A 21,609-nucleotide genomic window follows, 5' to 3' on the forward strand; every position below is an offset into this window, starting at 1 on the left:
GAGTTGGGGCGGGGGTGCCGCGTGATGGGGTGGTAGCGGCAGTCGCAACGACGCACAGGGCCCTAAGTTGGAGCTGGCGCAGGCCCTTCAGGGTTCTATCCCCGCCAGAGCCTGGCTTCGGCCTTCAGAAGCCAAACGAGTAATAGGTCCTTCTGGGGCGCTGCGGGCGGTGGGTGGAGGAAGTGTGGGCGGAGAGGCCACAGACATCCCCCTCCTCAGACGCACCCCAAGGCCTGGCCCGCGGAATGTTGACGCGCCAGGAGCCGATAGGGCGCGCTCACGCGCGAGAAGGGGGCGGAAAGAGCGCGCTCGGCGGCCGCCGCGGCGGCAGCTAAAACGGAGGGACGCGAGAGCGAAGGGCGCGAGCCACGGAGTTGGGAGGAGGGGTGGGGAACGCGGAGCGCGCGCTGACGTCGCCTGGAGTCACGCACGGAGCGCCGGGTTACGCGCCGACGTCTGGCTGCCACGACTTGCCGTCTGCGGCGGCGGCGGCGGCGAGCGGATCCCGCAGGGGCAGGAGGAGGAGGAGGGAGAGCCAAGGGGGCTGTGAGTGAGCGGGAGAAGCAGGGTGTGAGCCGGACTTGCCCGCGGGAGGGAGAGCGAGCGAGAGCCGAGCCAGCCATCCGAGCCGCCTCCTCCTCCTCCCCTCGGCGTCCCGCCCCCGCCCGCCAGCCCGCCCTCCTTCCTCCTCAGCCCGCAGAGCCTAAGTGAGGCGCAGCTCGGCTAGCGCCGCTGTCCAGGACAGGTGTGCGCGCGCGCGCCCTCCTCCCCTCCCCCCTTCCTCGCGCCTGTCTCGCGCGCGCCCTCCCTCCCGCCAGCCTGCGCCCTCCCTCACCTGCGGCAGGACAGCGCCCGCCCGCCCGGGTAAGCCCCTCGCGACCTTCCCTGCTGCCACTGCCACAGCTCCAGGTGACGCTCGCCCCGTCCCCTTTACTTGCTCTCTCAGCCCAGGAATAATTATAGTACCATTGCAGACATCCCCGCACCCTCCCTCTTGGAGACCCAGGCGGTGCAGCAACGTTCTCTCCCACCCCCCGCAGCGAGAAACGAATGAACCCCCTCCTACTTTCAAAAGAGAACAAAATAACACGCCCCTTAAGAAAAGAGGCGATCCTACCTCCGCAGGCGCTGGAGACCACCAGTGATGCGTTTGCTTAGCAATCCCTGAGCCCCATTTCCCCTGGCCGTCTTCGCCCTGGGGCCTGGGACTGTGCGCTAGACGTGGCTGACACTCCCTGCACGGCAACCCTGGAAGGAGGGAGAGGAAGGAGAGTTCTATAACCCAGGCTTCACTGCCAACCCCTCCTCTGTTCGGTTCCCCCCACCCCACTACCACCAAATGCATACACCCGCCCAGGATGCGTTGTAAAAACAAAACAAAACCAGGAAAAAAAAAAAAAAAAACCTTTGGTGCTGACATCGCAGATGAAGCCGGGCCCAAAGATGGGTGGCCCGAACAAGGCATTTTTACTGCCCCACAGCGCTGGGTCAGCTCCACAGCTCCTCTGCCTTTGTCCGAGGGCAAAAGGAACGGATGTGAAGCTGAGGGGTCTTCTCTGTGAGCGGCGGTGGGCCCCGGAGGCGGGCTGTGATGTTTGTAGGGGAAGGCACCCAACCAATATATCTGCCATAAACCTGAACTTGGGTTGGAGAGCCCCCAGAGACTGGCTGGGGTAACTGGTTCGTAGCTGTCTACCCCGGAATAAATGCCACCTTCTTTTCCGCGGTGTCTGCGGGACCCTCTGTTGGGGGTTCTAATTCGTTTTGGTCTGGGCTCCTTACATTTCTGTCCGGCCAGGCGCTTTTGGACAGCTTTTCGCAGCGGTGTCTAAGCTTGTGTTCGGTGTCCTTGGAAGGGAGGTCCCAGAGCTTTACAATAGGCTGGATTTGGTTTGACATCTTTTGGTGGACTGTCAAAGGGGAAAGGAAATTTTTGGATTACTTCAAGATCCCCCACCGCCCCCGCCCAACTGACGTTTGCGAATTGCGGCTTTGGAAATTGGAGTGTTGACTAGAGTGTGGAGAGAGAGTTGCTGATTTCATTGCTTTGAGTACTAGTAAAACCATTTAAGTATCAGCCGGAAGGGAGACAGCTATTGACATTTACATCGGTTCTGTTTGGACCTTTGGGGTACATAAAATGTCGGGTTCTCTGAATTTTTTATCGAATTTAGAATGTCTGCTACATTTATTTAACTTCTGCAAATGCTTAAAATGAAAACATTTTGGAAATGCGAGGATTTTTATCAAGTGGATTGTTCTCTTCATATATTAAATGTTTACTTCATATCTTTAATCCTAAACATTAAAATAGCATTGAAGAGGCATGATTTTCAAGATTAAGTGAGCTATGGAAAAGGAATACGCTTTTAAAGAACGATCTGGGAAATGCTGTTACTATTAGTCATTGTTGTTGTTAAATGTTAAGATTTATTTGAGAGTTTCTCAATTTTTTTGGTAGATAGTCATGAGAAGAAATGGCTAATTCCTCCACTTTGAACATTTACAGTACAACATCCCAGTTAGTTTTAATGATTTGGGTATTGAAGATAGTTGTCTGGTTTAAGACTGGTATTTAATCTAAGTATCACTTGAAAACACAAGCTCTAATGTTCTTTATTTTGGAAATTTGTGATTTTGTAAAATATTAATCAACATATTGTTTATATTAGGAACTCTATAATCAGAAGGGTTTACTACCCAGAGGTAGACAACCTCTTTCCAAGTCTATTTTATAAATGTGTGTTGATTTTTACTTTATAAAACCAAAACTGAATTAGATTATTTCAGAATCACCTGTAGTCAGGCTGAAGAAAATTAAAGCTTTTTTCTTTTTTGTTCTGCCTAATGTGTATTTCTTTGCGCACAATTTTTTGTTGGTAAGAGTTTGTTAAATACATAGAGACAGTGGGATTAAAAATAAAGCAGTCTCTATTCTCTTTAAAATGTGTCTGTTGTATTAATAATAAAAGGGCTCAAGAAATTAGAGACATTATGTCTTTGTAAGCATATTGTGAGGAGAAAGGAAATGTTTACTTTTTGATGTTTTTCATTAACATGGATTTTTGCTGCATATTAATTTGCTGTATATTTCGTTTTCCCTTTGTCTTTCCTACATTCTAATGAAATTATACATTTAGTTTTACAACTATTTGTTTTACATTAACAAATTCAAACAGCTGGATACTAGAACAGACTTCATTCACCAAGTTAGTATATTGTTTAGATTATTAACAAATGGTTAGAAGTCTTAAAATCCACTTATTTTCTAATGACTTTTCAGTGTTACAATGCAAATATAACTGTGAAGTTTTATTTAAAGTTTAAACTTTTTGTTTTAAGACTTCCGGAAGTTTATATTCATTTCTCCCAGATTGCCTTTTAAGGCTACTGTACACTATAGCCCAAAGAAAGCTGCCTTTCACCTCCTTAGTCTGAGAAAAAGCCCACACTTAAAGGCTTATTCTGAAATTAACTCTCGTTTCAGTAGTGAAAATATGCTAAAAATCCTATTTATCATTGAATTATTTTGGAAAGGCATTGTTAATCTTGTTTGCTTTTTAGATACACATATAAAGTAGAGAAGCTGGCAAATAAGGGCAAAAGTTTTATACATATATAATGAATAGCATAAAACAAGTACATATTTATGTGGAGAGATCTAGGTCCCAGTCATTTGCTGATTTGACCTTAAAATTCCCAGTTTAAGTGTACAAATGAGATTCAACTTGTGTTCTGTCTGGAAACTTCATCAGTTGCCTCTGCGCTGGGTAACTAAGAAGTCAGTTCTTGGTGGCAGTCACTTTTTCAGAAAAACAGGGCACTTCCAAACTCAAATCATTCGGAATCCCTGTATATAGACGTCTAGGACGGAGGGCAAGAAAATTTAGACTGCAAGTCGGGATAGGAAGGCGGGAAGTTGGGATACGAAGGCGGGAAGTTGGGATAGGAAGGCGGGGCAGCTTCCAGTCTTAGTCTTCTGTCCTGGGGGCAGCAATCAGCACGGAAGAAAGGCAGGGACTGGCAGGGGGGGTGGGTGGGGCCCTCATCGTATTCTCGTTGGCCTTGTTGCTGCCTTGAGTTTTCATTAGGGAGCAGGGGCTTGGTTTGACGCAAGGTAAACTCTTGAGGAAGAGCAGCAGCCCTTCTAGATCGGACTGTACCAGATCTTAGCCTCAGTTTACAAGTGAAGCATAATGTCCCACTCCATTCTCTGTGGAGAGCCTGCTACTGAGCCTTTTTGTCCCTGGAGGCGCTGGGGTCTATCCAGAGTCCTGATTGCTACTGTTCGAGCCTGGAGGAGTTACTGCTTCTTCACACGTGTATTTCTGTGCAGTTCAAAGTGCTTCAAAAGTTCCTGTGTCCCCTTCTCAATAGACTTTGGGACAGGGGAAGGAGTGCAGAAAAAATCAACACGGAAAGAGTACTACAGGGTACTAGAGGTTGCCTCCCAAATAAGGGGAAGTTCTTTATGGGGCCCAAAGTCTGGGTTTTTATCTCTTGGTGTGGAGCCTTCCCTTCAGAGAGCCATTTCAGGGACCACTGGACATAGGTGGGTGGTTCTGAGACGGGTGCACAGGACAGCGCCTGTTTGCTCCTTGGTGGCCAGGTGCTTCTTGTTTCTTTTCAGTAGGAAGTCGCAAACTTCAGCCCAGGGCTGAAGTAGCTAATGCTGAGTAGAATGGGGCTCTTTCTAAGAGAAAAAGGAAGCTGTGAATACCTAGCAGGCAAGTTTGTTCAGGAGGTGAAGAGATATGGTAAGGGGGGCTTTGAGGGTACAGGAATCAGCAAGGCTTATTCCCTAGCCTGCTCTTGGTTTCTTGATCGTTAGTCCACTCTTTTCTAGGAAGCTGGGCAATCATATTCCCAGTTGTCCCTCGGGCTAAGAGTGAGGGAGGCAAGTCTCCTTACTTTTGGGGGAAGAGGGAGATGCTCAATGGGAATAGAACCCACAAATGGAATAGGTATACTTTCCTCAGGACAGAGGCAACGATCTGTGCTTGAGAAAGCCAGGGGCAGAGCTGTGTGATCTGTGTCTCTCAGCTGCCTGTAGAAGGTGATGGGGGAGAGAGTGGGCACATTGGCAGGGGGGGTCCCCTGGAGATAGGCCTTAGCTTTCCCCACAGTGCCAGGGCTGCAGACTGCAGTGAGAGAGTACAAGCACTCAATACCTATCTGGAAATAAGCCCTAGGTTATACGTCAGGTCTAGTAAAAGAGAAGTCAGGTATCTCTGAGCTCCTCTACTCCTGAGCCCCTAACACCAGAGAAGATCCTTTTTAGCTATCACCGTCCAAAGACTCACTGGTTAATTAATGGTCAGCAACCTAGCTGTCTGCATAAAAACCAGCGACCATTTAATATGTTACTTTTGGGAGTGGGATCTCTCCTTGACACAAGTTTCTGGGAAGAGTAAAAGGGGCAAGCGAACCTGCTTTAATGAATCCCGTAAGGAACTGCGTTTCCCAGGAAATTCCTGACATTTTTAGCTCATGAATTTCCGAAAGCCTGCTTGGTTTTCTCCTCCATTCTGGGTCCTTCCAGAAAGGAAGAAGAGTGGGCTAGGGTCGGAATGCTCACAGGGCCTGGTTCATCCGCAGAGCTGGCCAGCAACCCAGGCTGGCCAGCAACCTGAGCAGGGTGCCCCCCTTCCCCAAATCTCAGAAGGAGGAGGGGGAGGCGGGCGGGCAGGCAGTCAGTCGTGGTCCCAAGGGGGACTGGCTGCAGGTTTTTGGGTGAGTGTGGAGTTTCTTTTTGATTGTTGCATGTGGGGAAGGGCAGAGTCGACGGGAACAGTCACTGCGGGCACCCTAGCCCTGGTGCGTCTACTGTCCTCTGCTCGGCTCCCCCCATCGGTGAGTGCGCCCGCCCGCCCGACTGTGCGGGGCTGCGGTTGGGGGGAGGGGGGAGCGGGATCATCTGAGGCCAGAGCCACTGCCGTGTGCGCGGGGAGGGGGAGCGGCGGGAGAGAGAGGGGAGGGACAGGCTAGGTGTCTGCTGCTCCACGCCACTGCTGCCGGCGCCCCGACCTCATCCCCAGCAGCCCCCTCTGCAGCTAAGGGTTACCACCGCACCACCTCTCTTCCTTGCCTGCCTCAGCGGCCAAGGCTCTGCGGTAGGAGACAACCCAGCCGGGTGGCGGGTGGGCCTGTCTAGGTTTGGGTTTGGGTCTGGCTGAGGCCCGCATGAGAGGGGGTGGCCGTGACTCGGTGTCCCCTCTTTGCAGGGGGCTCTGCTGCGCCGCGCAGGCCCCTCCTCCTACATCCTCTTTGGGGGGTCACTGGAAAGCAGAGCTTAGGCCCACTCTGTGCTTAGTATGGCAGACTCCTTCTCACCCCTAGTCCCCTAACTCCCCAGGCCGAGGCCGCCTAGGGTCTGCCCAACAGCGACAGCCACGGTGGTGGTGGTGGTGGTAGCAGTGGTGGCGGCAGCAGCGGCAGCAGCAGCTGCGACGCTGCGCGTCCTGCTCCCTCTCCCCCACCCAGCCAGGGTTGTAGGGTGAGGGCCGGTGGGTGGGCGCCGCCTGGCGGGCGGGCGGACGGGGGGCTGGCAGCGGGGAGGGGGCGCAGGTCACGTGCCGGCGGGCGGGTGGGCGCGTACAGTAGGGCGCCCTGCTACTGTACTGGGGAGTCAGTGCCCTGTTACCGGGTCTCGTCTGTCTCGTCTCTCCCGCAGATCTCGCGAGAGTGGCTGACTGGCTGTGGGGGTTGCGGCGGCAGCAGGCGGAGCCGGGGAGGGAAAGCAGCGGCGGCTGAGGCGACTGAGGCGGCGGGCGGAGCGGCAGGCGGCGGCGGCGCGGCAGCGGAGCGCAGCATCATGGCGGACCGAGACAGCGGCAGCGAGCAGGGTGGTGCGGCGCTGGGCTCGGGCGGCTCCCTGGGGCACCCCGGCTCGGGCTCAGGCTCCGGCGGGGGCGGTGGTGGCGGCGGGGGCGGCGGCGGCAGTGGCGGCGGCGGCGGCGGGGCCCCAGGGGGGCTGCAGCACGAGACGCAGGAGCTGGCCTCCAAGCGGGTGGACATCCAGAACAAGCGCTTCTACCTGGACGTGAAGCAGAACGCCAAGGGCCGCTTCCTGAAGATCGCCGAGGTGGGCGCGGGCGGCAACAAGAGCCGCCTTACTCTCTCCATGTCAGTGGCCGTGGAGTTCCGCGACTACCTGGGCGACTTCATCGAGCACTACGCGCAGCTGGGCCCCAGCCAGCCGCCGGACCTGGCCCAGGCGCAGGACGAGCCGCGCCGGGCGCTCAAAAGCGAGTTCCTGGTGCGCGAGAACCGCAAGTACTACATGGATCTCAAGGAGAACCAGCGCGGCCGCTTCCTGCGCATCCGCCAGACGGTCAACCGGGGGCCTGGCCTGGGCTCCACGCAGGGCCAGACCATTGCGCTGCCCGCGCAGGGGCTCATCGAGTTCCGTGACGCTCTGGCCAAGCTCATCGACGACTACGGAGTGGAGGAGGAGCCGGCCGAGCTGCCCGAGGGCACCTCCTTGACTGTGGACAACAAGCGCTTCTTCTTCGATGTGGGCTCCAACAAGTACGGCGTGTTTATGCGAGTGAGCGAGGTGAAGCCCACCTATCGCAACTCCATCACCGTGCCCTACAAGGTGTGGGCCAAGTTCGGACACACCTTCTGCAAGTACTCGGAGGAGATGAAGAAGATTCAAGAGAAGCAGAGGGAGAAGCGGGCTGCCTGTGAGCAGCTTCACCAGCAGCAACAGCAGCAGCAGGAGGAGACCGCCGCTGCCACCCTGCTACTGCAGGGTGAGGAAGAAGGGGAAGAAGATTGATCAAACTGAATGAAACCCCCCCACACACACACATGCATACACACACACACACACAGCCACACACACAGAAAATATACTGTAAAGAAAGAGAGAAAATAAAAAGTTAAAAAGTTAAAAAAAAAAAAAAAACCTGTTAACTCCAAGGGAGCACCACCCACAGAACCTCCACCAACTGACAGTTTCTCTTCTTGACTTGCCACCCATCGCTGGATGTTGTCCACTTTATCCACCATATAAAACAGTAAGCAGCTGCTAAAAACAAAAAAAATACAAAAAGTAATAACATTATATGAACTGTGTTTCCTACTTGATTAAAAAATATAAAGAACTGAGTGTTTATTTCCCTAATTAACCAAGAACTTTTGTACACGTTTAAGCTATTATTAAAAAGTGTTTGCAAAATGGTCAAGATTATAATATTGCTGAATTATATAAAAGTCCTTTTCATGTTGAGCTAACATTTGACTTTAGCACAAAAAAGAGATATTTTAGAACACGTAAAATAATATTTTTAGTTTTTCTCATTTTGTTACCAAATTTCAAACCTTACATGGAGGTTATTATAGTATATTTGACACCCTATATACCTGTGATTAGAGATGTGTATATATATGAGGGCTAGGCATGCTGTGTGTCTGAGCTTTGTCTAAATGTTATGCAGAAGTTTGTAGAGTTAAAGGTACGTAGGTTTAATTCATGCAAGGTAAACAATAAGTGCTCTCTTTTATACAATATGCATTGCATCTGGACCTTAAACTTATAAAAATGGTCAGTGAAACTTCTGTGAACATGAAGAAATTATTAAAAAAGGCATTTAAATGAAATTTGCTAAGTTGTGATTTTTATGGTTGGAACCAAAGTTATTCAAATAGTAAAAGGAAAAAGAAAGAAAAAGGAGATCTCCCATAATATTTTTCTGCATCTGTTTGCTTTGACTGAGTAGGCGTTTTGTCATTATTGTGTATATGAGATGTACTTGTATCGTTCATAATATATTTTTTTTATTATGTGTAGAAAGATTTTAAAAAACTAACGTGCAGCAATTTCCAGTGAACCTGTACTTGGACATCAGGTAGTGAGTCTATTTGTGGTCACTAGCACTGTCTCCTAAACTTGTAAGAGGTCTGAAGCTATTCTTTGATTTTTGCTAGTGCTATTAACTTATGTAGACCTGTTAAAAAGCAGAGCAACACAATTATAGTTATCCTACTGAGCCATGGATTCTGAGTTTTGTTTTAAAAGTGAAAGCCAAGTTGGTGTATGTAAAGGATTTCCATGTAGCTGTGGTGCTAGTTATTACTGGCTACATTATATGCTAAGTGTATTTGTGTTCCCCAAGTGTACAAGCCTTCTATCAAAAGTATGTTCTATAACTCATATATTCAAGGTGTAGGGTATGAAAATGCAAAGTTTAGGAGAGCACTTTACCAAGCTGGTGTCCTCCAAACTGAAATTGTTTGTAACGATAGTCTTTTACAGGTTTTCCTTTAAAGATGTTTGTGTGCTTTTAATTGACAACTAACTTCTTGCTGCTGTATAGTAAAATATTAATATATTTTTATCATTAAACTGCTGCATGACTATCATCTTTGAGTGAAGAGAAAATGTTATAAAAAAGATGCCTTAAACAGTACATTTTGGTTTGGAATTCTGTAGAAAGTATTTTGGTAAAAAAAAAAAAAAAAAAAAAAGGGTCTTGTCTGACAGAGAGTTCTGGGGATGGAATTGTTTCTTGGCAAATCCAGCCATATAGATCTAACTGCTGTATGTATAAGACACCACCTGTAGGAGCGGGAAGGTATCAGTGCTTCTTATATTGTAAAGCATTGGCCTAGGAAGGCAAACAGTTGTCTTTTTGAAGGATTTTTTTCTGCTGGTCCTTTGGGTTTTGATTTGATATTTTTATGCTCCCTGGTTGAGTGTGTTGTCTTCGTTTTTGAGATCTACTGTATGTGTTGAATAACAAGCTATTTTCATTGTACTGTGCATTTTCCCATTAAATTGTTTGCTTTTAATATTCAATGTTAAATATGAGGTGACCGTACAGTAGTTAGGAGTTTCTTTACTTACAAAATCACTGGAAATGATTAAATTGCTTTTCCCCCTCCCCAGAGGTGCATTTTTCTTATTTCCATATAGTAAAGTTGAGCTTTTACAGTGCATAATGTGACATTTGGAATGCTTATCAACTGCATGTAAACATTAATAACCTGCACTTTTTTGTCTTAAGGTTTGTTGAGCTGTTTTGTTCACTGTACTTTAACTGTGATATGGAAAAGACTGCATTCTCTGTGCTGTTACTAATTAGGAAAGAGAATTGCTTTGATTTTGTCTCTTGTTTACTATAGCTTCTTAAAGTTAAGCCTTGTACTACAGGTTGTTGGAGTACTCCTAGATCACTGTTTCATAGTAGCCAGCAATAAGTAGTGCAAGTCAACAAAAACACAGCAAACTTAGGCAAAGTGTCCTTTCTTTGAGATGCGAGTTCTTTCATGAGGTTTTCTTTAGGGCCAGAGTTACCTAAAGTGAAGCCTTTCTTATCTATAGACTTCAGATTCTGCTTGGAATCCCACCGGCTCAAGAAGCACATGTATTGTGCAATTGTCTTTACACTAAAACAGTTTAATACAATCTAACTACGATTTTGAAACCAGTGTCTGATTTATGGTCAGTGGGTTTAAAAAGAAATCCACATGCAGATCTTTTAAGACTTAAAAAGTGATCATAGAAAAGACTAAGTGACTGTAAAGATGCTCTTTTTTTAAGCATCTCACTTTACCTCCCCAAGCACCCTCCCAAACCTTGTCTTCCCTCTTCTGTTGCATCCTTTCCCTACCCTTCCCTCCCAGGTGCTCGGTACTTTACCAAGTTTCTATATATCAGTGTTTTATGTTGGAATTTTTCCTTGTTTTTATTTTACTAGTTGGTAAACCCTGTTTATGCTGAAACAAATAAGGAAATGGTATATTTGACCATATGTGTTATTCATAGAAGACAGTATGATCAAATGTGCCAAAAACAAGCAAACAAAACTTAATTCCTGAGAAGTATGCCTTATTTTTATTGATCTGCTTTGTCTTACAATTAAGGTCCAAGAGCTTGGTTAAACTGTATTATTTGCCTAAGTATAAAAGAAAACTTGAACTGCATTGCAATATTGACGTTCTTTAAAATGAGAGACACTGTCAAGTAATTTAATCCAGAGATCAGCCACCAGATTTGAAATGCTTATGTATGTGTGTGTGTTTGGAGTTGTTTTTTTCTTTTAAATCACCAAATTTTTTTTAAGCTACTTTTTATTTGTGCCTCCTATTTATCATGCTGATGTTAGAAGCAGCAGTCATCCAGCCACAGAGGGAGCTAAAGTTAACTAACCAGAACTGTAGAAATCATTATACATGCCTTTGACAACAAAGGAAGTTCATAAGAAAAGCCATGTCGGCTTTTCCTCTACTAGATACAGATTGGAGGTAGATGAATATTTGCCAAATGGAAAAAAAGACAATGCTAGTCAGAAAAGACAAACTGTTTTCCAGCTTCTCAAAAAGCCATGGAGAGTAGAAACCAAAACCAACAGGGAAATAAAAAACCTTGAAAGTCTCACTTTCTAGTTGTCCCATGCAGGGGTTGAAATTTGATTCCAAGCGGAAAGTATATTATGTTTTTTCAGGCCTTCACATCTAGAGAGATGGATAACTTCCAATTTGATTTTTCAGGTAATAGAGAAAGCTGCTAGTAATTTTAACCCCTGCCTAAAGAAGACAGATACTTCATTTGGGAGCAAATACTTATTGCCTTGAAAAGTAGCACTGTAATAGCCTATGATAATTAGTTGTAGAATAACCTTTATCCCTTTCAAACTATGCAAATTATTAAATAAGTGTAAATTAGGATTCAATTAAAGATAGTTGATTATATTGCAATCAGATGGCATTCACAAACTTAACTGGAGCATATACAAATATATTAGTCTAAGTTTTGTATGCTAACAGAAAGATATAATTTAGCTACCTATTCTAAAAATGGTGAATATTATTAATATTGTATAATAGAAGTGGGAAGACTGCCTCCTTTTTTGAAGAGAGAGATTAAGGATTTTTATAATTGTTTTTCATCAAATTTTAATATTTTTGTCAAATTTTTAGGTATTTAATTTGTAAAACAGTTTGCTTTGTACTGGCATACAGAAAATAGGGTATTGATTTTAAACTTTTTGAAGCCAAGTGATCAAGTACATTTGTAATAAAAGTCAATGGATCTATATCAGTTGTACTCACTGTTTTCATTTCTTATTAATATAGGGATGCTGTACTTTTTCTTAAGGAAAACTGAATTAAATTTGGGTGGAAGGGAGGGGGAAAAGATAAATCCGTTGATAATGAGAATCTGGGTGGGTATCATGGCCCAAGCACTTTATATCATTTTTTAAGTCAGTTAAGATTTGATATATTTTAAAAGATACTATGTCAACTTTTTTCTTCCTATTTTCTTATGTAACTTGACGTTTGGGGGGATTATCTCATTCATTTTTGTTTGTGTGCTTTTAACATTTTGTGTTTTGGCCCTGTTGAAACTTTCTAAACACATTTTTCTTTTATGACATTTTGGGTTATCTGCTAGACCTGGTGACCCCACCGTATGGGCATGATTATTTTTATCTTCCACACATGGTTCACCTTCTTGTCTACAATATTCCCACTCATTTTTTCAGGTTATATATACACACACATTTCCAGATAATTTTAGAATGGGGCTATCTGAAATTGATGGTCTAGTAGCTTTCATAGCTCCACAATTCATTTTATTTTACATGTGAACATAATTTTAAGATTTTCTTCACCATAAAAAGTGAGATACCAAGCCTAATGACTTTTTTCCCTTTTTAAAATCTTTTGAGTATCAGAATGAGACCTTGCTATCTATGTAAAAGGATGCTAAAACAAGGGCATCTGTAGCAACTTAGGTTTGGAATAGTTGGTGATGACTCTGAGTATAACATTTATAGTTTATTATCCCTAAATTTGAATATCTTCATAATTTGGAGAGAGATGTATACACACACATACACATATATATGTATATATACATTGTGTGTGTGTATATGTATATAGATACACACACACATCTCCTTGAGAGTGGAATAAGGAGAGATAATTTATTGGAATTGCTTACATAGATAAATTCACCAAAGTTATTTGTGTAGATTTGTTAAAGTGTATCAATTTTTAAATCACAATATTTCTGTTTTCTTCATTGCATATTAACCAAATTTTGGCCATTCATAAGTATGCTATAAAACTAAAGTGATCACTGCTATTCACGAATTATTATAGAATCTTCTTTGCAGATTTTGTGATATATTAAGAAAAGCTGATTTTAATATTTAAGAAGTTATTTGATCCTGAAAACCTAAATTTAAGGTATAGGCCATTTGACACGTCCTTTTTGAACAGAAATTTCATTACAGGCTAAGTGAAAATAAGCCAGAATTAGCATGAGTCAGGTAGAATTTCATGATAAAAGAACAACCAGATGAAAAAAGAAATAATGATTGGTTTCAAGCCAATGAATCTGCTAAGCTAACTACCAAGTTTTGATGTTGAATGGTCCAGGCAATTTATGTCTTTAGGAAAGCTGAGTGTGGCAAAGGTCACTTGTTAACATTTTTCTTAACAAGAATGTCATAACTACTCATTCATTTTTATTTTGTCCCCACGTTTGGTATTTGTTTTGTTTTGTGTTTTTCCTTCCTGATGTCCTTTGCTTTTGTGGAAAATTGTCCTGTTGATAGGCAGAAACATGGTGGTGATCCTCTATGTAAAATATAGTTGCTTCTTACACATCAGAAGTATTTCACTCATTTTGGAATCACAGGATTTTCATGTTTTCATAAATACACACATTGTTTTGATAATTATTAGCAATTAGCTTATTTTGTAGCATTAGATGGAAAAATGTTTAAGCTAAAGAGTTTAATTTTCTTGATTTTGGTTCCACTTTAATAATTCAAGAGGCCTCCAAGTTCAAGGACCAAGTCCTTATATTTTAGAATTGTGAAAAACATGGAAATACTCTTGTTAGTGTGTGTTTTGGTCTAAGGTAGATTATTAACACAGAAGGATCCTAGGAGGATTTAAGAAAATATGTCCTTATCGTGAAGTGGCAGTTAAAGTTATGGGACAGGTGAATTACCTATTCATCTTGACTAGCTCAAACAATGATAGCCATCAGCTAATGACTTCTCAGACACATGTTGAGTTTGGGTCAAACTCCCATTCAGCTGGAGTGGATTGGCAATTTTAAATGCAGGTAGTTGTTGGTGGTACTTGACCTACCTCCTTACCATGTACATCTGGCATCTTCTCTCTCCTATCCTTTTTGTTTCTCTCTCCACTTTTATTCTTGCTGTAGGCCTACCAGTGGCACTCAAGCTTACTTCTTCAGAGAGAAGTAAAGAAATTTCTGACTCCTGCCTTAGAACGTAGCTAACTGATGATCCAGAACAATTTCAGTATTATGAGGTAACTGGGCAGTTTTTTTCTGATTGCTATTTTCCCCATAGTCTTAAGCTGGCAGTTTGAAGGTATCTAAATTAATGTTAAGAAACTTGTGAACTGAAGAGAGTAAGAAGTATGTGTATTTTAGGTAAGTTACTGGGAACTAAGACTTACTGGTTTGGAAATTGGAGAGTAGGACGAGGAGAGCTGTTTAATGTGTTTGTGGATGGGGGTTTGAGAGGTATATAGGGAATGGTTTGGAAATAAAGTGAGAGGAATTTTTACTAGAGGTAGGAAAAGGTACTATGATGGAGTCTGAATGAGAGTTATTTGCTAAGGAAATGAAGTTGATCTTCACTAAGGAAGTTTCAATAAAGCCAGAGAAAATGGGTCCCTCATTGATTATGAGAAAGCTGTTAGTTACTATAGCTAGAGTTATGATAATGATCATGCATTATACAAGTCTGTTTTCATGTATAGGATGTCTGCTTTTCTGGGACAAATTAAGTAGCACAATTGTGGAATGACAGCTTTTCTGGTCAAGGCAAGTGGATGCTGGAGAGTTATTATTTTGAGGAAAAGAAAATTTCAAGCTTTTCACCGTTATTCTTTTTAAACTATCAGAAATATTTATCACACATACTATCTATTTTCTTGGGCTCTTGTTACAATGTAGTTTACCTTTACTTTTCAAATGGTCCTTAGATCAAATTATTTGATTTTGTACTCCACAAAGACACATATTATTCCTTGCTTTTATAGAATTTTGAGACTTTGGCCCACACAAATTTCTTAGAAGACAATAAACCAGGTAAAAACACTAACTTGCAATTTTAGGTGTCTTTTTTATTTCTTTTACATTTGCATCCATAGCAACCATTTAACCTTGTAGACCTTATGAGGCCCTCAATAATACTGTATTTCTAAAATTAGACAACATACCCCCCAAACTCATGTTTCTGTTTCCTTACTTTCTCTCTTACTTTAAAATTGTATTCCCAAGAGTTCAGCGGTGGCAAATGTTAATAAAATAAGTTAGTACATTTTGGAGGTTCTTATATCCTTTGTAGGGTAAGCTGATAGTGTTTAGATTTCTGTTCCCATTATTCCAGTAGTGTTTTAAATTATTTAAGATAAATAATTACTGTAATGTTTGTTTTTAAGTTACATAATTCAAGTATGTTTGGATTAATTCTTTGTTGTCAAATTTAGTACGGATTTATTCCTGGTGATTTGGACAGATTACTTTGAAGTTTCATTTTACTCACATCTCTATATATTAGTGATAAAAATCTCTTAAAAATAGCAAAAAAGTGGTTCTGATTTTGTACTTTGAAGGTAATTTTTCTTTTTTACGAATGTCAAGTTCATTAACAATAGCAGGATTATTTTTACTATAGCTTATTTTGTAGAGTTGGCACTTTAGTATAATTTTCACATTTTATTGTGTCAGATTTTAAATTATAATAGTTATATACTATAACTCATTTAAGTCAATGCAAAGCCTTCTTAAATAGCCCCTCCCTTAGAAATTTGTTTAAAAAGAAGTGAATTCCCAAACCTGTGTCAAGAACTTGTGATTTAAATGACTGTGAGACAAGTCCTTGAAAGGCTTAAGTCTAGTCAGTGGAGATAAATGATAGCCCATTTCCATGCTGCATATAGTTGTTAGGGTTTATAAAGTTGTCAATGTGTAAAAGTGCAAAAGCAGGAAAGACTAAAGTTGCCTGTAAAATTTCTAGTTTTCATTATTTGCACTATTTATCTTTGCACTTGATTTTTTGAAAGTTAAGGCTAGTCACTTTCACTTTTGTTTCTAGTCTTTTCTAATTTCTTGCAGAATTGTGTTTTCAATATCCCACCCAAAGCAAAAATTATATGCAATTAAAAATATTTTATAAGGCCAAGAAAATATTTCTTAATGTTAGCTGTATAAAACAAAAATTTGTTCTGATAAAATTTTTAATATGGGCCTTTATTTGCCAATAAAATCCTTTGTAAATGTGAGCTTTATTAAACTGTTTAAATAGACAAAGTTAAAGCTTAGGATAGGGAATATATATGTATGTGTATATGAAATGATGTCTTCGAGTTTTAACTTCCAGCCTGAGATGGCCTAGATTTGGTGTGTTAGTTTGTTTCACTGAAGTCAGTGAGATAGGAGTCTAGCTGGGTACATGCTTAAAAAGCTGGAAGTGCAGTGGGTGGCAAGTGGCAGCTCCCTCTTTCATGTAGTTTTCCATAATGTTCATATAGTTTCCTTATGGTCTAAGTGTTACAACTGGTTTTCAAGTTGTTATATTGAATATTCCTTTTTGGAATTCAGGGTTGAATCACTTTGAGGGGGAAGGGAAGCAAGGGCAAGAGACTTTATTTTAACCAGATGCAGTCTTATGACCTCAAAGATGTGCTCTAGAAAGAAAATAACAAAAAGTGTACCTGTGAACATATTTTTTGTCTTGGTGATATTATGCAACACAGTGTTCAGAATTGCAAAAAAATTTAAAAATTGATAGTTTTATCAATGGAACAGAGAGATGTGTTTTTGGCTAAAATTATTTTTTGTAAGTTATTTGGTTATTTCATTTTATATTCCCTTTCCCATAGCTTTGTACACACCTCATACTTAAAACCAAGTGAGAGGCCTCTTTTCAGATCTGGTTTATTTTTGGAATGCCTGAGTGTGTTTCCAGATTGGGGGCGGGGGGGAGGTGGTGTTTTACTTTTTGACATGCTCTTAGCATGTTTTGCTAGTCATTCTGGATCTTATGTTTGCAAATTCTGTTGAACATTCAGTGATGTATTTGAAATGAGAAAGTCCTTTATAACATAGTGTGAATGTTTGTGGCCAATTCAATTGTGGAATCTTATGGCTTTGTTTTTACTTTGGGTAGAAGTTTAACTTCCATTGTTCAGATTTTAGGTTTATCTAGTGAAATTGTGCCAGGTAGTTGTCTAAATATGGACCAATTTTGGGAAATGAAGATTAATAAGTGTATATTTGATTCTAGATAATCCTTTACTCAAAATCATAAGTTAAAGATTCACATCATTAAGAGTTATCTAACTTTTATGTTGTCAAATCTTTAAATGTGGATGATATTCAGCATTCTATCTATGAATTTCCTTTAGGAAAAGAGAAAAATTCAGTCTCCAAACCTTTTCTTGGAGACAAAATTTACCACATATCGAAAATGAAAAAAATTTAGAAAGCGATTTGATTATTTTTTAATGGTGTTTAACCAGCTTAATTAATGATTTTTCCCAGTTTGAAGCACTTATTTTCCCAATGTGAATAAAGGGAAAAGATCAGCAATTTGTCCCTGGCCTTTTTCGAGGCCATTTTTAGTTTTCTGCCCCCATTTCCCAGTCCTGGTATAAAATGAATTACGGGTATCCCTCTAAGTCCCTATAACCCTTTTTGGGGGTCACAGATATCTTTGATAATCTGATGACAGTGTGATGGATCCTCTACCCAGGAAAAAAAAAATGCACATCCCTGGATAATTTTGCATACAACTTCAGGGGCATCACACATCTTCTGAAACCCAAGTTAAAGATCTCTGCTCTAAGTAAACTGTAGAGAATTTTAGTGCAAATCGTTGATAAAATTAGGAACCAACTATTGGCTTAAAACCTTTCATATTGGAATTATTGTTAGATGGTGGCCCCTACTAGCAAAATGTGACATTGCAACCAGCTTCGTTAGACATTATAACAACCAGAGAGAAGGGAAAAAAGCAAAGTTCTGAAAGCTATTTATAAGGAGTCAGGGCATCTCTAGACATGGGAGCCTTCCTGGTTCAAGGCAGGGGTCAGGGTGCCTGACAATTTCTAGCAGGGTAGAGTTTGATAAACCACAATGCTCAGGATGCCAAGGGGTTAGCCATTATCTTAACCCCTTCCTCACCAAAAGATTTTAGTTTTGTCTGTTGGGAAACAAGATGTCACTAGGGAAAAAAAGATTTGCCTTACGACTTTGCTGGAACACATCAGTTTGGTGACGTTGGGACACTAGTGTTATTTTTGAGAAGGCGCATAAAACCAAAGTAAATTATTCTCTATGTAGAACATTTATTTACTAGTAACATTTGTTTGCGTGTATTCGCTTTGACAATTTTTACCAGTAAATATTGGTTTTATTTAAAACTGGGAATCCAGTTGATATATAGGATAGTTGATACATCTGTTCTTTCCCCCATGTAAAGCATAGTTAAAAGATTTATGCATACTTTTTACTTTTCTCTCTTAATGCCATGGGGTGGGGAGGGTGGGTGGGGGAAAGATTTTTGAGTCTACAACTGACAAAATGTCTTCTTCAAATTAAAAAAAATTGAGAAGCAGCACTTTAAGTCTAACTCTACACCATTTTATTGCATGTATTAGTTTTATTAATGATTTTTGGTGCATGCCTTTGGGCTTACTCAAAAGTGTACAATAGGAAAGTATATTTCCTTTCTTAGAAAGGAGATGTTTTCTACTTTGCAACATGTGATTACAAAAATCTTCCTCTGTGGGAAGATTAACCATGTATTGAACTACTGAAAAGTATATATTTTTAGATATACAGAAGGAATCTACATGGAGCAGCATTCAGACCTATATAGAAGTCATAGCATTCTGTATAGGACCAAAAAGGAAATAACATTAAACACTTAAACAGACGTTGTTGGGTAGAAATACCTTTAGATCTTGCATTTACTTCCAAAAAGAAAAAATGCCACAGAAGTTTGCTGAAAACTTTTGTCGTTTGAATTTTCTCTGTCAGTGTATTTAGCCCAAATACAACAGCTTTGGGTTAGCACACACATAAGAATCAAAAAAACAAAGCTCACTAAATAAATCAGTCTGGTTTGCCAATCCAGCTTGACTGAAATAAGTAAACCAATCACTTGCAACATGAAAAACTGTCCAACTCCTCTAAGGTTCTGACAAAATAACCTTGGCTGATGTGGGAAGACTCCCACTTTGATTACTGACCTGACAGTGAAGATTCATGCTTGACATGATTTCAGACTTGACAATGTCTGTTTAAGGAGCTATGGTACAGTTTGCTAATTCAATCCCAGATACCTGTTGATTACCTGTGAGATCTAGAGTCCAAAGTAGCCAGCAGCCATATCCCTGAGTGCTCTGTGCCCATCAGATATCTTAAAGTAAGCAGGGTTGGGACAGGTCACAGCTTGGATGATTGACCTCAGGTGCCGTAGACAGCCCCAGATTCAAGAATTGTATCTGCTTTCTTGGCAGTCGTCACTGAACTAATGTCCCATACTGTGTTACTTACTGTAGATGCTCTCTTTTAGAGGAGGCCCAGAGCACACATCCTAATCGCTAGCGGTACTCAGAGAGGGGGTGCTAACTCTGATGCCCTGGCCAAATTCCAGTTTAGGGATGTGGGTCTTCTTCTCGTCATTCTAATTGGAAATGTGCATCACTTCCCATTTTTCTTACTGATCTCAGTGCAGACTACACTAGTCTGTTTCTTTGCCCTGGTCTCAAGTCTCTAAGACGCTGGTGTGTATTATATGGGCTAAGTTCATGTGTTATCCTAAGGCACAAGAGTTGAGGAATGGGTGAGCTTGGTGTCAGAGCGCTGTGTGGTTGGAGGGTGGACTCTTGTGATGCTGTGGGGATGAAATTGGCCCTCTTTTAGCATAAGTTGGGGAGTGTGCACTGGCTGGAGGCTTCCAGAGGCTTCCAGCCATGAGGTGTGAGCTGAAACCAATTTTTCCTCTTTCCTTATAGCATGTTGAGAAAATCTGTTGGGTTTTCAGCAGTCAGGGAAGGCCGGAGTTCTGCTTTAATCTGGGTAACTGAGGCTAATGTGAGCAAGACTTTGGTTAATTAACTGGGTTCTCAGATGCCACAGACTCCGTGAGAAGTCACCATTATTTTCAATGGTTGTGATAGAATTTCCCCCAGTAGCCATTATTTTAAGATTATATTGCAGAGTTGCTTTATTTTGAGCTTTTTGTGTATACACAATCCCAAACTGGAAGAAATTTTAAAAAAAGGAATCCTGCTGTGAAAGGTATATATTACTCTAGATTTTTCTTACTGTAAATATTGTAAGATTGTAATACTGTCAATATTTTATTAACCAACAAATGTTAATCTATGTGAAATCAGACTTATTTTAAATGTGCTTCTTATTTACTGTGTGTGGTCCCTGTTGCTGACAGTATTAAGTTATATTCTGATGTAAGATTAACTTTATTAAAGAATGTAAACATTAATGTTTCCTTATGGGAAAACAAATAAAGTATAAAGAAGACAATTCTTTTCATTGAAATATACTGTGTATTTACACTTGCTAGACCCAGCACCACTTATAAATTTAGTACACTGTTCAGAATTTTAGTTAACACAGCTGACATGGTTGTGCTCTGTTTGAAAGTCTAAGAATAGGTATTGTTGGAATATACAGTTTGTATTTGTCTGCTGTGAATCATAATCTTGAAATTTCTAATCAAGTTTGTAAAATTTTTATAGTGAAACATTTTAATGACAATTTAAAAATTTATCTTCTCTAAAGAATGGTCAAAACAATATCCTTTCAGAAATAGAATTGTTCTTTAATATCTTTCCAAAATGACTTTGGTTAAATGGACCAGATGTATATTAGTTAAAATTTAGGACTAAGTTGTTGATATTCTTTGAGTTTACAAGTTAATCCTTATTGGAGATGTGCCAATATACAGTTAGAATATCATTAATTTGCACTGTTTGGGGACCCCATTTAAGAATGCTGAATTTTGCCAACTAAGAAGTAAGCAAATGCAATTTAAAAAGTAAATTTGAGCATTCTGTATTAAATATGTGCAGTTATTATCACATGAAGAAACGCAGTGTGTCGGGCTGTAATATTACCATATTTGCTGTCATGTTCTCCCATCTCAGTGCTGGGAACTCACCATGTGGAAACCAAGCAAACGTGTTGTGCATCAGCCGGCTTGAGTTTGTTCAATATCAAAGCTGAAAACTAGCGAGGTCTGCTGTACTGCTTATTGAAGTATTGTGATTATTTTAGGCATTGATTCTTACAAAATATATACTGTAACAGTATACTTTGTACAGATTTAAATTTTATTTGAAAAAATGAAATAAAGTAGGCAAAAAAATAAAGATGTTTATTTTTCATGTGACTGTATAATCAGATCAGTCTTTTGTTTCAGTGCTTTTTGGGGGAAGGGGTCTGGTTGCGATCTTGGATTTTTTTTTTTTTTTTTGATAGGTGGAAACTTTTTAGGACTCAGTAGCAGGTATACTTATGCTTATTAATTGGCTGCAAGCATTAAGTGTGCTCTCATACTAGAGAACTCTGTC

At 41.3% G+C, this 21,609-nt stretch overlaps 1 protein-coding gene across 5 annotated transcripts in view; it reads left to right on the plus strand.

Moving 5' to 3' along the window:
- Nucleotides 1-478: 478 nt before the first annotated feature.
- PURA (purine rich element binding protein A) overlaps nucleotides 479-21,609 on the plus strand; it is a 67,091-nt gene continuing 45,960 nt past the window's right edge. For 2 of the 5 annotated variants that reach the window (XR_010112130.1, XR_008625509.2), the window contains exon 1: nucleotides 611-864. Coding sequence is in view for 3 of the 5 variants with exons in the window: in XM_055113017.2 (XP_054968992.1) it covers nucleotides 6,815-7,783 (969 nt within the window). In the remaining 2 variants the exon portion in view is untranslated. Of the gene's footprint in view, nucleotides 865-5,973; nucleotides 6,114-6,673; nucleotides 21,442-21,609 lie in introns of those variants that run through there. The other 3 variants (XM_055113017.2, XM_055113018.2, XM_055113019.2) reach the window with 3 other exon arrangements.

Source organism: Pan paniscus, chromosome 4 (genome assembly GCF_029289425.2).
Source record: "Pan paniscus chromosome 4, NHGRI_mPanPan1-v2.0_pri, whole genome shotgun sequence".
Taxonomy (NCBI): Eukaryota; Metazoa; Chordata; class Mammalia; order Primates; family Hominidae; genus Pan; species Pan paniscus.